Raw genomic sequence first — 18,329 nt, forward strand, 5'->3', positions numbered from 1 at the left:
AAGTAAAGAAAAAAAAAGAAGAAAAACCTAACCCACCCGAAGGATCTTGCTTATTCAGAATTATACACAAATCTCAACGGTAATACCTAATAATACAAACCCATCAAATATAGGATTTTGAAATGTCAGAAAAGATCTATACACATTTGTATGAACCAGTGATAAAATTTACAATTTATATATTGTAACAAATATGGTGAAATGTAAGTTAATTTTTATAGTGATATTTTGAAATTCTGTGGTTTCTTTCATCTAGAAAACTCTAAATAATATTAATCACGTCTCTTAAGTTGATACTCTGTTTAGTGGGCAGAAAAACCTACAAGTGAATTTCTGATTTTATAAAAACTTGTTAATATGGGAATATATTCCCTTAAAACATTGAGAGAGCATTCAAGTTCCACTGATAACAGCTGAAAAACTAGGAACTAGCTGTTTCGAGATTTGCTGTCCTAGCCACGTCATTGTCCCTTTCCATATATACCTAGAGAATACGACTATCACCTAATGGTATTTGGCACATACCAAAATGAAACCGTGCCAAATGCTATCTGACACACGGGCAATTACTGCCAGACAGTAATGACTATTCATCTTCCATTGCTACAAACAAAACTACATATTGTAAATCATATTGAGAAAAATATGTGTGACCTAGATAAGGTTGATATTTTTAGTGACAGCAATAGATTTTCAGGGTGATATGCGAGTTCCATTGAAGTCAATGGCAAAAAAATGATTGACTTAGCAGTCTGTTTACCTCCCTTTCCTTCTCTTGAAAACGTCACCAAAAGAATTATGGCTTGATTTACAAAGAATTAACTATTGCACTTACATGTTTTCAGAATATGCATTTTTGTTTTTGTTAAATACTAATTACTTTCTACTTCTTATTTAAGAACAATATGAAAGTGGCATGCAAACCAAATGGAAGAGGATCAAAGGAAGGCAGTTTTATTTCTGCAGATCATCCAAAATTTTCATAATTACAGATAGCATAATTTTCTTAATTAAGTTCAGCGGATTATTAATATTAGTGGCAACTGCTTCTGTTCCTGCCTCTGTGTACAGGCACAGGAGACTATTTCAGCTTTCTAGCCAGAGCCTGCATAAGCGCTGAGTAACACCACCAGTACACATGATGTACTTTCGTATCCTTTCACAGACGAGCTACTTGTTGCTCCAAGTTCCTTCCAGTAGTAGGAAATGCCATTTTAAAAATACAGAGCACAGCTAATATTCAAAAAGATGTAACGATGAAGCAGCAGCAGAGTGACTTTTTGTGAGGATTACATCGTTATGTGGTAGAGGTGACTGTTTAGCACCTCTTCTCATTTTGACCTCCAACCTGCATTTTCTCTGCAAATTAGAACACTGAGCTTTTAAAGATTAAATTATGTTTTATGGACAAATTTATGAGATGGGAATATGAATGGCATTGAAAAGCATTTGAGATTCTCTCTTCTGTTTCTGCTACTGCTTGTAACTTCGCAGAGGTTTTGTAAATATTTTTTGATGAACACTTGCATGTCTTTTATGCTTTGTTTACAATAAGCAAAGACAAGTCCTCAATTCTTCCCTCACAAACAAGGACCAGCCTCACATAATGGTTTTGTCATACAGCTATTAAACTGATTTTTCCCCCTGAAATTTAACGGAAAAAAAACACTGATAAATGCTGACTGGTGTACAGACTTACCCCTGTATTCTGGTTCACATTATTACTCAAACTGTAATGCTGAAATAACACCTTTCAAATTTAGCCAATGATTTAAAAATGTGAAACTGTTGGATCTCTTGTAGAGTTTTGGTTTATTTCAGCAATAGCTAGGTGTAACCTATGGAGAAACATAACCCTACAATGTTTTACAATTCTATTTTTATCTAGCTCTATGTTCCTTGAGTACTCACTCTCACTCCTTTGTAGTTATGTTTTTTACCTCTTTATCAGTCTGTAGAGTCATTTGCTGTTCCATTACGCTTTGTCTTTGGCTGGGTTTCAGCAGCCACTGAGTTCTGAAGTGATGAAACTTCTATGCATGTTCTCCGTTTGGAGATTTCAAAGGACTTTGCAATGTTTCCATCAAGAAACTTAGCTGAAATAAGTACTTCACTTAGATCCTGGTTATTATCCGACTCAACAGTGGCTGCATTCTCAGTCTCGGGACTGCAGGATTTTGCAGATCCTCCAGCCAGTTCTGAATACGATTCACAGACAGAAACGCTGTCGCAACAAGCTGAGTTTTGCATAAGAGGCCAAGCATCTGAAATGTCTCCACAGGTAGAGTGTGAAAGAGAACCAAGGAAGGTAGGAATCATTTCTCCAACAGAATCAGAAGCCCTGCAAAAGGATAAAAGACACATGGTTTCAAATGCATTCTAGAAAATGTTATCAGTATTGTAATTATTGTCATTAATAATTATAGGTATTTCAAGAAGGTTTAACAGTTTTATATTAAGTTAATACTCTAGAGGCATCCTGTACAAACAAATGTTTTTTAAAAGGAATACAATTTCTCACCTGGAAATGAAGAAAGCTCTGGAGAACACTACTAAAGGTAAAGCAGATGCCTAGAGCCCTTCACACTGTGAATTCAGGGTTTTAGAAAACACGAACTACAGTTGGGGATGTTTACAGTCTAAAGTACAGAAATATGATAAAAATTACCATAGTACTGTTCAGATACAAAGACTGTTTTAAAGAGGAAGAAATTTATCTGTTCGCAATGCATGGGCAGGGAGGGGTGTTAAGACAAGATATAACAAGCTTAAGTTGCAGCAAGAAAGATGTTTGGGAAGACTGTGGAATCTCCAACACTAGGGTTTTTTTTTCCCCGAAAACAACAGGCTAGACAAATATCTAGCAGAAGTAAAAGAAGTAAAGTAGGTTCAGTGGGAGAAGGGAATAGACAACAAGACTACTTGAAACTCCTTCTATCTGTGTGATTTCATATTGAACATGCATTCACTTTAGATTTTTCAGTTTCTTCTGTCTAGCCTTCAAAACATGAAAAGAAAAGTTTTTCTCCTATTCTCTTTCATGTGGAAAGGACAGAATATTAATGAAGGGCAAGGATTTTTAATTCTCACAAGGATTTTTTTTATTTTACAGAAAATGGAAGAAAGTGGAAGCAGAAACTCAGTATTATCTATCTCAAGTGTATTTAAGGTGCACGATGGTACTGACATGTCTGAGTGTGCTATATATGCCTATCTCTGTTGAAAGCCTCGTAATGTTTTTTACTACAGTGTACTAACATGTTTTATCTCCAAAAACTGTCTACAGGTTTATAAAACTGTAAAGTCTATATTAAGTCTGATATACAGTAATAATTTGTGTGACAAAATTCATGCCACATTGACATTGCCTGTAATAGATTTTAAGTAGCCTTACTCATTTCCAAAACATGATGCATTAATAGCTTTAATATACACACAAAGCATTTTTATAGATGAGGCCAAAAGTCAGGACATTGCACCACAATTGAAGGAAATACATTATTTTGGCAAAGGAAATCGGAGCAAATTCCATTTCTACTGGAAGGAACCATGGGATCTTTGATGTCCACATAGCATGGATATGACATTTATTTTTAAAGCCTTAACCAAAAGATCTCTCACAAAGTACACAGCTCTCAATTTGTCTGCCTTGGTGGTATAAAAGGATGACTCAAGCTTGCTGGTATTTAAACACGTTGTTATAGAAAATTTAGGTATTTTGTATCTTGTACTTCGGTCACTAATTCATCTTGCATAAACAACACCTATGAAGAAGCTGCCTGTACATTTTTAGTTACATTTGGCCATAAGAAGAAAACAGCTGGAGACCAATTTAAACCTTATACGGAAAATGATTCTAGCCAAAAGAAATAAATACATTGTGTGTTAAAATCTGTAAACGGGAAACTCTGAAAGACACCATAAATTTTATATATTTAGCTCACGGCACTGCTGTAGAAATAACCGCTCTACTACTGTATTTATATTCAGCTGATCAGGAGAAAATAATGGTTACAATCTGATAGAAATTCAGTAATACTAGATATTTCAAATCTCACAAACATTAGGCGTTTCTAAAAAAAGAAAATCTTCATAACACTTCTAAACTGTACCCTAACCACCCCAGATTCACAGGTTTATGCAGCACCTTGCTAATCCATAGCAGAAGAGGGGGTCACCAAAGCCTCTTAAGCACCACAGAGTAAAAGGAAGACTCTCTACTTGTGAGAGAAGTAACTCACTACTTCTTCAGAGAAACTGATATCAAGTCAGCACTTATTAAGTAATATTTAAAATCGATTTTTCACCATAAATATTTTTGCACAAAATGGGAGGGTACGGCTACAGTTCATCAAAATCACTCATTCCACTCCAAAAAGCTATTGTAACTGTAGAAATACTGATATGACAGCATAAAAATATTTAATGTTTAATAGACATTTATAAACTACGTTACCTTTCATTAAGTGTAGTCTGTGAGTGGAAAGCGCAACTGTGACTGCTGTGCTCCAAGCTACACGTTTCATCACAGCACAGTGATGGAATCAAGTGAACTGGTCCTGAGGAATGAAAAATAATTTAATGATGTTAAAAGTGTTAAAGCTCTGTAAAAACTTAAGTCTCCATACTCTTTCAAACTTGAGTATTAGTTTGCCAGATACATTATAATATATGGGTTGAGGAAAGAGATTTCGTATTGCAAAATATGGGTTAAATTATTACTTTAAAATCGAATTATTTATAAATGCCAAGCCCTTCCTCCAGGAGTAATATAGATGCCAGTCATGCGTATCTACTTTTTAAATTAATATGCTTTTCAATTAGATATGCATGAGAGGAAATCCCACATTCTGAGTTAATGTATTAGGATGATATTTAAGCCTGTGCTCTTGTGTTAAATTATGTATTTGCTAACATCATAAATGCATCCATTCTGACATGACTTCACAAAATCTCAATAATTTGAATTGTTCAGGTTGTTAATGTCCTTTAGCGTTCATATCACATTCTTAGATAGTCCGGTAAATCCTTCACACTAATTCAAGTCTCAAAGCCAGATACATTGCTATTTTTACCAGAAAAAAATGAGATAGACATTTAAAGCCTTTTTTTTTTTTTTTAAGTGAAGGGTCATTGGAATGAAAACAGGAAAAAAAATTATAACCAAACAGCTACTTAGAAATTCTATCTGCTTATTGAGAAATTAGCCTAGGACAAAGGGTAGTTTGACAATGTTAGCTCTGTTGTTAAAGTTAAATGTCACAACTCAAGTGTTAGATAAATATCAGATAAATGTTCATGATGCCATAAAGTCACCTTTCAGTACACATACCACATGTCTGTGATGTGCTTCTCTGGCACTGGCAACACGTTCTGCGGTCATATTCATTTAGCCGTGGTCTATCAAAACATGACAATTCAGAGCCATTGTAGTGAATGTCTTGTGATCTCAGAGACCCTTTGGATAAAATGAATAAAAATATATATTAGTAAATTATACTCTTTTTCCTGCTCAGAGCCTCCTATCTTCACAGAATGTTTAAATGTCATGATGGACAGCATTTCCATACATTGTCCAACTGAAAGATCCACAATGATCATATGGTTTCATATAATGAAAAACACAGATTTTGCAACAAACCCTGTAACAGCTGGTTCAACCACAGCCTCTTCTAGGAAGACATCAGCTCTTATTTTGATGATTTGAGAGTATATCTTATTCACTGCTACATTTTCTCAGTGTTTAAGAATTCTCAGTGATTCCCATCTGAAATTTTCCACGTTCAGCTTTCAGCCACTGGGATTTTGTTTATGTTATCTTAAAGAGCTTTATATTAACAGCAGAGTTACTTTAATCTATATAATGGTAGGCCAATGCAAACGAGTAACTAAACTTCACTAACTGAAGTTTGAATTCACTGTGTCTGAATTTCTCAAAACTTAGATTGGAAAGCATCTTCTAGGTTAGGAACAAGTCTTTCAATTACTCTCTCAATCTTTTTGTTTTTGATTCTGCTGTAAGCAGTGATAATGTCAATGCTTCCTACGTATTATTCCTGTTTGACATCCAGGGTTCACTAGATGCTATAAACATATTTTAATAAAAGTTTTTTTAAAATTATAAATGGGAACTAGAGTGCGTTTGACTTTTTTCTTTCTTAATTTAAGGGCCAGAAAAAATGTTTATTATAGACAAACAGAATTACACAGATGAGGTGTTATGGATTTTCTTTAAAATTTACAAATCTAACTGGCTTAGGCATTTAACTCATCTTGAATATGCTCATAAAACCAAAATTGTTAATGACAAATCTGCCATCTACACTAGCCACATTCATTACCTTGATGAGCTAATCTGTGTTTCATAATAGCATGTGATGCACAGATCCTCCAAGCTGGTATTTCCAAATTGGCACTGCAACTCTATAATGATGTCCCAGCTTGGATCCCAAATGGTCCAAATATATCTGTGCAGCATCTAACAGAGCATGGCACAGAATCAGTGCAACTGGACTATTTCTGGACATCTGCACAGCATTTTCTCAGTAGAAGACGGAACATCCACACAGAGCTGGCAACCTTGTATGGGGTCTCGGGTTTCTTCTAGCTTGTTCATCTCAACACTAAACTTGCTTAAATGCTGTAGGCATTGCATTCATTCACCGACAGAGAGATCTGCCAAACTAATACCAGTATATAAACATGACAAAGAAACAGTAATATTTGGAAACTCACAGCTTGGTTTCTTCTCCATAAACTGCCTCTTACAATAGATAACACAAAGGATAAGAAGAGCTAAGAGCACTGTTGCAAGTGCACTGCATATAACTGCTGCTAGAGCAGTGTCTCGAGGACTGGAAGCAGTTGAAGGGATCTTCACAAGATTTACTTTGGTGGTACCTGAAATATAATTAAATAATAATTAAGGTGAAGTACAAAATATAGTCATGTATAATAATAAATAAAAAATAGTCAGGAATATAGTCATGTAAATGAAAGTCTGGGAAATAGAAGAGGTTTGTAGAATAGAAAAAAAAAGAATGTTCCATCTGTAAATGTATAAACATTAGTTGTACAAACAAATAGATAAATTATCAGCAACCACCTTATGAAAAAAATTTTGAAAAAAATATATTGCAAAAAGAGTGATAATAAGTGGAGATGCACACAAAAGCACAATCTGAGTGTCCATGAGAATGGAATCAGATCTTCACCATGAAAACAAAGACCTCAATTTTTAACGTAAGATGATTTTAATATGGAGAACATTTCCTAGTGTATAGTTGAGAAAGCTATCCACTAGAGGGAGTCACAAATGCATGAACTTCCCTTTACAAGGAAACTTTTTGAGAACGAGGACACTCGCAAAAGTTCAAATACTGTCAAAAGTATCATTTTGCTTGGTTATGTATGTCATGACAGCATGATCATTTCTAGGATCAGACCTAGGATTCCACTGTGCTATTTTTATTTAGTGATAGTTTTTTAATACAGATACTACCTCCAGTAAAAATTCAACAGATTGACTTCATATCCATATTAGTAAAGACTTAAGCAATATTTCTAGCTTTGATTGACATTGTTACTTCTAGATGGAAAGTGAAAAAGATTTTAAAAGTATTACAACTTCAACTACAACTATTGCAACTATCTTAAATTACGAATGGTCTTATAAAATTAAATTATTTTTTAAAAACTTATGACTTTTGGTAGCTCATCTATTTCATCTACTTTGAAGACCACATCAATTCAATAATATTTTATGAGTAAAAAGGAACAAAACATTGAGCATTTCTCTGACAGCAAATTTTTTAAAAAACACAAACCATATTTTATTAACTTTTATAAATAAGTTAAATGTGCCTCTTTACCATTGAAAACCTTTGGTTAAAACCTAAAGACTATAGTTTCCTAAGAAATGGTCCATGCAGTCATAAGTTTAAATTGGGAGATAAACGTCTGCCAGAGACATTCAATTGCTTGACATCTTAACTGCAATACCATATTAGCAGGAGAGAACTTACTTACTACCTTAGTTAGTGCAATCAATGGAATTATACTAATCATGAATAATTATCTGAAATAATGATGGTATTTCCTCTACACACATCAAACGTGAGCACCAGAGCGTTTACAATACCATATTGCTTTTTTATAATGGCCAGATTGCCAAAAAACTAGGTGTTTTGAAAATCAACTTAATTCCATCCAATTCTAAGTCTTCAGAGCACTTAACAACAAAGAAAATATTAACTTCTAGGAAATAAAGGACCCCAATTTTTAAAAAAGACACCCAACATATTAAATAAAAACAGTTTCTGTGGGTTATAGTATCTTGTAGTTGCTGGTAAGTGGAGAATATAAAAAAGTGTAGAGGTCAGATCATGGCTATTATTTAGAAGAAAGAATGTTTAATTGCTAATTTCCTGATTTCAATGTGAAGAGAAGCAAGTATTACTGCATTTACATCTGCTCAAATGTTTCTTTCATTTGCACTGTTATGCTCCACTGTCACATGTGTGAAGAGCAAATTTATAGCAGCTCTTTCTTATATCCTTTTAACTTGCCAGATTGGACAGAGTGGAGCTACTGGAGAGAGTCCAATGAAGGGCCACAAAAATGACTGAGGAACTGGAGCCCTTCTACTATGATGAAAGGCTATGTCAGCTGGGACTGCTCAGCCTGGAGAGGAGAAGGCTCAGGGGAATCTCATCAACATGCACAAATCCTTGAAGGGAGGGTGCAAAGAGGACACAGCCAGGTTCTTTTCAGTGGACCAGGGGCAATGGGCACCAACTGAAACACAGGAGGTTCCCTTGGAACATCAGGAAACACTTTTTTAACTGTGATGGTGACTGAGCACTGGCACAGGTTGTGGTTGTGCAGCGTCCCTCCTGGGAGATGCTTAAAAGCCATCTGGACAAGGTCTTGGGCCCTAGGTGACCCTGCTTGAGCTGAGGGGTTGAACCAGGTGATGTCCGTAGGTCCCCTTCTACCTCAACCATTCTGTGACTCCAAGTTATGAAAATACAGCAGATCTTAAAACTCAAGTCAACAAAGAGGCTGAAGTCTCTACCTGAACTAGAAATACATTTTGAAACTCTGTCCTTGTGCTGAAATTTAACCATTTTTGTTATCATAGCAGATGGTCTATGTATTGTTTGTGTTCTAGATAACAGAATAAAATTCCAATTCAGGGTCTCAGGTACTTTTCCTCTCAAATAATTAAGTGTCCTTCTCCTTATATTCTTCTATAATCCCTATTACTCAAAGACCTAAGTTCTATGACCTCTTTTCAAGATCTTCGTTGTTATTTACAAGAAAAAGCAACCAATGTCATAATCTTTTTGTCACAACTTGAATGCTCTTGGCAGCAGCATTGCAATCTTCCACAGAGAAAACTTTTCACTCTGTTTCTAGGATTCTTGCGGCTGTAGTTTTAAGTTTATAGTTTTAACAGACTGCATAAATTTCTGCATGGTATGTAAACTTCCAGGATATAATTCTGTGAAAAGCAGTAATACTTTATATATATTTTAAAAAAAGCTGTCTATACAGCAACATGTACTGGCTTTGGCATGAAAATCAAGGACTGTGCTTTGATATCAGGTTTTCAATTTTAGTCAACTGCCTGATCTAGTCTTTAGAAGCTTAAAGACAGCCTGGACAAGTATTAAAAAAAAAAAAAAAAGACAATAAAAAACTGATCAGAATGTCTTAATATATTTTTCACATCAATATACCTACTTGTATCAACGTACCTACCTAACAGCACTAAACAAACAGTTCTTAGAAATTAGGCCTTCATAATTAGTAGAAAAAAGAATTGTTAATTTTGAAAGCAAAAATAGAACAAGAGCACTGGAGGTGGAGCTGCTATATTTTTGTCCCTCTTCATTTGCTCACAAAATATATCTATTTGCAAGTGTAATTACATATTACGCATTCTGGGAAATTATAAATTATATATATTTCTTTAGTGCCCATCAGCAACACCCAAACTCAAAATACAGCCATTTTATTTTAAATAGGGATGGCAAAAGTTTAAATTTATTATAGCCATCTAGTTTTTTAAGATTTATTTTATTTGGTTGATTTTTTTTTTTTTAACTCGAGAAAGCAATTTTCTATTCCTGAGAATGCCTACCACTCATCTTCACCTTCAAAGAACTTTTTGGAGTAGCTACTGTGAGCAGTTCATTGTAGTGCAGCTCTAATTATAATGATAGTGATCTTCCCTGCAGAGACCGACATTTCAGAAGAGAATTGCTATTGTAGAAGTGGCCTGTTGGGCATTGCTGAACTCTGCTTTCAGTGTTACGCAGATATGTATGCATTTTCATAAACTCCCTCTTTCTTTTCAGGCTCACAGACTTAATGGCCCCATTTCAGTAAAGCAAGAAGGGGCATTTTAAACTTTAAACTTGTACGTACATCTGTTAAATGATTACATGATTAACTTTAAATGTATAATTAAACATTTTGTAAATTGGATGTGATACATTAAGAAAGGAGAGAGGAGGTGCACACTGGTTTATGATTCTGGAAAGCACGTGCATATTACGCATCACAAAAATAAAACAAAAAATACATTTTATTTAAGAAATAGATTTCCTTTTCTAAGTCTTAGTTCCAACATATTCTGGAAAAATGCCTGTGCTAAAGAAGAATTACCCCAAATACCAAGCTGTCTCCTGCATAATTTTGAGCAGTAAGCCTAAATACACATTCTTCCTTTAATTAACCAATAGTACATCATAATGTTAATATACACAAAGGTGTGATTCTTAAAAGCAAGCAAAGTTTCTCTTAATCCAAGATGGTTAAATATCAGTAACTCAGCTGATACGGAACATATGAATCCCAGCTGTATCACTATAACTTCTGCCAATAAACAGAATAGTTGAATTTTCGGCCTATTCTACCAAACATCCAGAGAAAGGACAAAATGTAAAAAGACCTCCTTTATCACTTATTTCATGCCTATTTTCTCAGTTTCTTTTTTTCAGAACCATGATTAGCTACAGTCACTACTAAAATCAGCATGCCTAAAAGAAAGCTTTCTGTGGTAGATTAACCATGTGAAAACAGAACTTGCAATATTTTATGTTTCTTCCATGGTTATAATAAACAATACTATAATAATAATATAATAATTACCAAAGTTGAGGAGAATAAAATGTGGAATATTATGTTTTGGTCGTCTTTTTTACTGTGTCAAGTCAATGGTAACCCAAAGAGGGTTTACTCAATAATCGAAGCTCATAGATAACCATAACATGGTAACAATGGACAGAGTGCCATCTTTTACAATCAGGACTGAAAGATAATATACAAAAGTAAATTAAAATGTTGTTAATTCCTGGAATATGGGTATTTCTGTTCAAGAGAGGGGAAAAGAGCATTTGCCTATTATATAAAGTGTTTGCCCGTGGATTGGCCCAAGTCAGTGCTATCAACCTTAATTTGACAAGAATTAAGGGTTCAGACATACCCTCAAGTTACAATAATTTAACAAGTTACTGCCTGTCAGCTGAATTGCAGTGGCTATCTGTATGTGTGCTCTTGATCTATAGGAAATGCAAGGCAATGTGACTTATCTTGAAACTCCTTCGTTTTGAAAAAAGTTTAAAAGATGATTATGTTCATTTAAAAATAAAAAGGCAGTACCTCTACCTGGTCCCCAATAAGCAAAAGAATGTATATATATAAACATGATGTGTGTATATATAAATCAGATAGTATATGTATGATATATGTATACATATATATAAAATACATGTGTAATATATCCTGCTGAGCATTAACATCAATGGAAAGTAAGTTGCCCTGAGTGTATTTTTGAGTCTTTACAAAGCCACAGATTGCCTTCCTTCTCCTGATCTTTCAAGCAGGAGGTAAGAAACTTGGTTAAACTTTACTGTTGGAGACTGTGGTAAACATTGGAGAGAGAGAGTCTCCCAAGATCTGTAAAAGGACAGCCATTTGTGTGCATGGCCTACACCCAAAAGCTCATCATGTCAAACCACACTTTTCAAATGCACTCCAAGTGCTGACTTTAAAGCCTTTAGTTTCCAAGTTAGTACCCTACAACTTTCTCGTTTTATTTTGTTGGGTTTGTTATTTTTTTAAATAAATGTACCAAAAAGCCGTAGGGGAGAAAATTACTATTCAAGTATTTATCCATCGTTTGGAAATCCTGAGAAATGCGCTTATAAATTAAAATCTTTGGAATTTGATTTATTCATTTCCAACACCATTCCTCTTGCACTGCATATTTTCACAACTGCTGACAGCCTTTTATGTTTAAAATGGTAGAACAATTACACTGTGTATGTGAATTTAAAATATGTATGAACTCCACAGTACTAGATACGCACCACCATGTCTGTAAGGCATAGTCAACCTCTGCAAGATGTTTTTCTTTTAGTAATTAAGAGATGTTCATTCTTGGTACCACCCCGGTCATCTAAATCTAACTGATATATGGGCACAAAAGTAACATTGTTTCATGCTTTCACCTCTGAGAATTGCCCAGCCTTTTAAAAATACTACACAAGAATAAATCCTCAAATCACCAGTACCCTCAAATAACCTGAAAAAAAACCTGAGAGCAAGGAAAAAAATCAGAAGTGGGATGAAAATCTGTGTCACTGCTGAACTACATATTCTCCCCCCTCCCAACATAACATAACTGGTTATCAATGTGAGTATGTCTCTCCTCCATAAATTGGAAATACTTAGCACGATCTGGTGGCACAAAGTATATATTACTGTTAATATGACTGTGGTGTTGTCAGCAATTACCTTTCTGACTTTTGCTACTAGCAGCTCACTTTGCAACTCTGACAGTTGAGGGTGTCTAATACCTACTTTGCAGAAAATGCCATTTCTTTCTCAGGCGTTTCCATGTGTTAAATCAGAGAGGGGCTTCCATCTGCTCTTAAAACTCTCCTGAGAACAAAATCTATGATCTTATTTTAAAATTAAATTCAGGGGGAAGAAATAATGAACATGGCTTGTAACATCTTTCAGATGCAACTCTTTCAAAAGGAGATAATGACAGGGTTTCTCCCTTCTGTAGAAGCTTAAGTCCTTTGCTAAGAAGCATGAGATGGGGTTCAATTGCCTCCTCTGCCACCTCCATGGAGACTATTTTAGCCATTAGGCTATAAGTGGAGCAGGGTAAAAGCTTATTTCATCTTTCCAGTTGAATTTGCCGAGTTGTAAAGCTTAAGTAGAAGTAGTAAGGACCCCTCTTTGTGTAGCCAACAGTCACATGAAATACATTTGTGGAATGCCATAAAATTAAATAAACCATACACAAGCTTGCCAGCTTGCCCACCACCTCCCCCCGTTATAATTATGTTAAAATATCATTAACATGGGTTAAATTGTCCAGGCAAGGCAACTACTTCTAAATGTGGGGTGGGTGGGTGGTTTTTAGGGGGTGGGGTGGGAGTGGGGGTAGGGTGGGATTATTTTTCTGTTTTTTAAAAACCTAACTGCTAGCCATTTCCACATATTGGGGGGAAAATGTCTGTACTATGGAAAACACAGAGTGTGTTTACGTAATTAAGACTGTTTCATAATACTTACACACAACTGGGTTGAATTATGATTCTGAATTCAGGTGGAAGTTAAGAGTTGCATAACCAACCCTAATAGTATTTTCTTTCTCACTTTTTAATGTTCAACTTTGCAACCTCAGCATCTTTTAGAAATGTTTTTTGGGAAGTATTCTGAAATACATGGGATTATATATAAATTTTCATAATGTTCTAACATATAGCCTTAACACCTTTAGAAGTTGGACATTTATCACCAGCTTACTGTAATACTGCAAATATGAAAGTAAATGTCAAGATTTACTGCAAAGAAAATTACCTGCTGTGCAATAGCAAGCATGCACATAAAAACTATAGTACAGATGAAAAAGCTGTAGCTTTGAAGTCAGAAATAATAATAGCTTATAAAAAGCAGTTTTTAATTCACCACTTAAAGCTTTACGGATAAAGTCAAATCATACAGAACAAAAGGCTGCTGCATACAAGATCCTTGCTTTGTTATATTACCTAATCTGAAACATAACATCTCCCCACTTCAACAGAAGTCAATGAGAATTAGTCATAGAATACAGAAGACACTGAAAGGTTATCTTGGAAAAGTCAAGCTCTATTGGCGAGATCCATCTGACCAAAGCAAACATCTGCTTCTGAGGGAGTCACCTGAACTTTCTCTACCCAGTGGTGGTCAGGAGGAGAAAAGTCCTCTTACGGTGCAATTAATCTGATTTGTTTTAAACAACTCTCTTGATCATTCCTTTCCACCAAATATAGAGTGAGCCTAAGGTCACCAGCTTATAGACGTAGACATTATAGATACCCACAGTCAAGAAGGAGGCATCCTACTTTGGGTTTGTCAAGTAAGGATGCAGGGTCTTGGATGCCTTTGACTGTTTTGACTTGAGTTTCTGTTTCAGTTCATTAACTGTATAACAGTCACTATACGTTTTACATCGCTTCTATTGTAAAGATAAAAGTCAGTAACAACTGCAAAAATTTGTGACAACTGCTTTACAGCGGCAGAACCACAGAAAAGCCCAGCAGTAATTAGTAGCTCACATTCTGCATGGAATATAAAACAGTGTGCAGCAAATAAGGCCAGACAGAATTATAGGTTTTGCCTATGCTGTGCTTTGGGAAACAGCATATGCAACAATGTAAATAAAACCTGTATCAGAGTGACTATATACAAAGGAATCTAATTATGGCTGCAGGCCTCAACTCTGACACATTCTAACTTTGGCAAGTTTTCTTAGAACGGGGGCTTTGGTTTCTAAGAAACATTTCATCAAAGAATACAAACACATTTTTTTAAATTTATTTTTTATTTATGTTTTTATTTACTTAGCAGGAGTGAAAAAAAAATAACCTATAGTCTAATTTTCCACCTTAAAATTAATAAAAAAGGTAAGAGGAAGATCAGGTTTTAAGACAGACACAATTATTCAATACTGAATTTGCAGTTTTCATCTAACCTGATACTGGCAACTAGATGAAACTAACTTCAGAAGTCTAAAGGTGAAGTCAGAACTACTCACCTTGGGCACTCTTTCTAAAACAGAGCCAGAATTAGAAATCTTCAGAGAAGTAATTAATCTGAACTGTCTTAAAAGACTGATTAGTGTTAGTTATTGAAGCTTACCTTATCTGGCTTGCCTGAACTCCTGAGGTACCTAATTCTCTCCAGTGATTATCACTGGGAGTTCGGGCTGACAACTTCAGCGCTAAGCATTAACTTTTACATGCCTAAATTAGGGTGCATTAATACCATCCTAAGTTTCCACATACAGCTATATAACTATAAATATATGTTCATTCAGCAGCATGCACATACAATTATACCATTGGTCTTAAATGAAACATTAAAACTGGTGGATGAAACCCTTTACTTAAGAAAGCTATAACAAAGAACTAATCTTTTTAAGAAGCAGTCGCAGCCTATACCTCAGACAAAGGCACATGTCACTGCCCAAAATAACACGTCAGATGGCTCTATGATCTTTGCAAAAGAGGTTGGCAGCGCACTGCTTTAGCACAAGTGAACCAGTAAGAGTGAGAATGTATGAGGCCTATCACCCTAAAAATTAGAGGGGAGCAAACTAGAGAGCAACAACTGGAATGATACAAAAGCAATCAGTAGGAACGTTAGGCCTTTTTCTATTCGGTTGTTTCCAGCTCATGAGGTGTTATTTCATAATGAATTACTGAGGCCCTTAGTGCATGACTTGTTTTAAGGCAACTGCATTTTATCCTATTTCCGAAACATTCCAGTCTTCCAGGTCATTCCACTCCTCTGGTGAGATATTTCAGTGTTATTTTGGTTTTCAATTATTTTCTTATTAATAGAGAGTTGGCAATATGGAAAGTTTCAGCCTACACAGATTCCCCGTTTTCTGCTGCTGGTTTTATTTTTTTTTTTTTAAACAAGAAAGTTAAGAGAAACACAGCCTGAGTATTTTGTAGCCAAGTAACAGAGCCAATAGTATCTACCAGCACAAAGCACAATAAAAACACCCAACACACTATCGTGTGATGGTTTAGCAGTATTTTATACTCGCATGTCAGTTGTGACTTGGACTCTCTGTACCCGAAATCCGTAACAGTCAGCATGTATTTGTATGGCAGGCACCAAAACTCAGTGCTCTTGAAGAGGTGCTAGTGCAACCATTTCCAAAATTAGTTGGGTCGTTATATGAGATAAACTAGTATTTTCAGTCTGAACATAGCTTAAAAGCATGTTATTAAATTCATGTATTGAAAATAGTCTAATGTTCTGTAATTCGCAATTGTCTAAAAAAAAAAAAAATCCTAAAAAGTTACTGAAAAGCTGTAACTACTACTTATTGTTTCAAATTACCACTAAACACAATAAAGTAAAAATTAACTGAAAAAATGTTTTGCAGCTTTACTGCAGTGTATGCAATACTGGAATAATTTTGATCAACCTAATGGCCAAGTTAAATAAAAACCTTGCAAACCCACTCCATACAACAAACAGGCGATTGCCTATAGCCACTGCAAGACTGGGCTAAAGGGCTAGCCACATTACTAAGGACACATAAGAAAAACCCCATAGGAAATAGTACTTATTCAGTACAGGTCAACGATTAGCCCCTTCTCTGTAACTCAGGAACTTCAAGTTCACTTTAATCTAGTGTAATTGAGCTAACCAGCTCTTATATTAAAAAGTAATGATTAAGTTAAATTTCTTGCAGACATTCTGTACCTAAAACAAACATGCAGTATGCCTCTGGCAAAGAAGGATACTAATTATAGGATTGACTCATAAGATGAAAGGTTGCACAAGTTACTACTAGAAACAAAAGTATGGCAAACTGGTTTGAAAAAACATATTGAAATTCTCATACTCTGCAGTTAAGACGAGAATTTAATTTTCTAACTGTACTTAACAGTGTCAAGAAACCAAACTAAATATGCTTGCAAACTGCTTGTTCATGTTTTAGATGAACAAACTAGAAGTAAACACTGCAACTACAAACTTCATCATTCTATACACTAAAGAATTTTTTTAACCTAATAACAAAGTGAGCTCTCTACAGTGAATTTTTACTACACAAAGCCATGAAAAACTAAGTATTGGTCACCCTCAGTGTTCTTTTGTTATATAAAATATGCTCTTAAATGGATATTTAAGGATTCATTGCATTGTCAGGCAATAAATTCCTAACTTTGCTCTTCATGCAACAATTCACTCTCTGATTTAAAAGGAATCATAAAAGAAACACATCACCAACGCTCCAGACATCTGGGGGGAAGGATATGCAAATTCAAAAGTAGTTTTGTATTTCAAACTGAAGCTTTCATTGGAATTAGCAGATAGGGTTGCCAGCTGTGAGTTAGAACAAAGATACGAAATCTGCCCTATACGTTACTGTGTACTGATTCAATATAACCATCTGAATGCCAGATGGGCATCACTTGTGTAAACTCTTACTTACAGTTGCATGAGCTTGTGATGCAAATTCATTAAATAAATGGAATTTAATTCAATTTATTCTAAAATCATAAGTTGACAACTCCATTTTCATCTCAAGCTACACATTTTCCATCATATTATATCATATTATAGCAAGCAGTAAGGAATGTATTTTCAAAGAGTTTCACGTTGGTATTTTGTGCTTTTTACAAAATACATCAATACATGCTTTAGTAGATAAAAATGGATTACACACAATTAGTTCAACTCTCATGCTGAAACCAGAAAGCCAATGCCTTTCAGTGCAATTCAACTTTGTCAAATATCACCTCAGCTTCATATCATCTGCTTAAAAGTTTACTGGATTACGATCATACATATTTTATATATTACATTTTCAGAGTTTACAAACAAATAGTGTTGAAAAACAACATTTCAATTCCTAATTTATTCTAGGATGTCCACTTGTATGATGGAAGCCATTTACATCTGCTCACTCTGAAAATAATTTAATAATTATATTGCTAACAGCTTTCTAAATAGGGACTGCTAATAGTCATCTTCTATATTTTATATTAGAGTAGATGATTTTTTCTAGGGAGCTAAACTTCCAGTATTCAGATTTTCCAGTTCCCCTCCATAATCATAATAAATGAGCACTTTCAAGAAGTCTACAAATTGCCATTTGTTTTACATTATTTTCCTGTAAGTAGATTTTCTGTTGTTGAAGAATGCGGTAGGAGCTTATGCTACAACCTTCTCAGTAAGTGCACTAATGTAGCTCCCTATTCACTACTAGATCACTTGTTTTTATAAAATCAGGAAAT

General features: G+C 34.9%; 1 protein-coding gene across 1 annotated transcript in view; it reads right to left on the reverse strand.

Annotated features, from left to right (window-relative positions):
• Positions 1-1,947: 1,947 nt before the first annotated feature.
• Positions 1,948-18,329, reverse strand: part of TNFRSF19 (TNF receptor superfamily member 19) — a gene marked incomplete at both ends in the record, with an annotated part of 42,367 nt that continues 25,985 nt past the window's right edge. The window contains 4 exons of the mRNA XM_082487575.1: positions 1,948-2,341; positions 4,457-4,559; positions 5,333-5,458; positions 6,736-6,900. Of these exons, the coding sequence (XP_082343701.1) occupies positions 1,948-2,341; positions 4,457-4,559; positions 5,333-5,458; positions 6,736-6,900 (788 nt within the window). The remainder of the gene's footprint in view (positions 2,342-4,456; positions 4,560-5,332; positions 5,459-6,735; positions 6,901-18,329) is intronic.

Source organism: Vanellus vanellus (genome assembly GCF_965231255.1).
Source record: "Vanellus vanellus genome assembly, chromosome: 1".
Lineage (NCBI taxonomy): Eukaryota > Metazoa > Chordata > Aves > Charadriiformes > Charadriidae > Vanellus > Vanellus vanellus.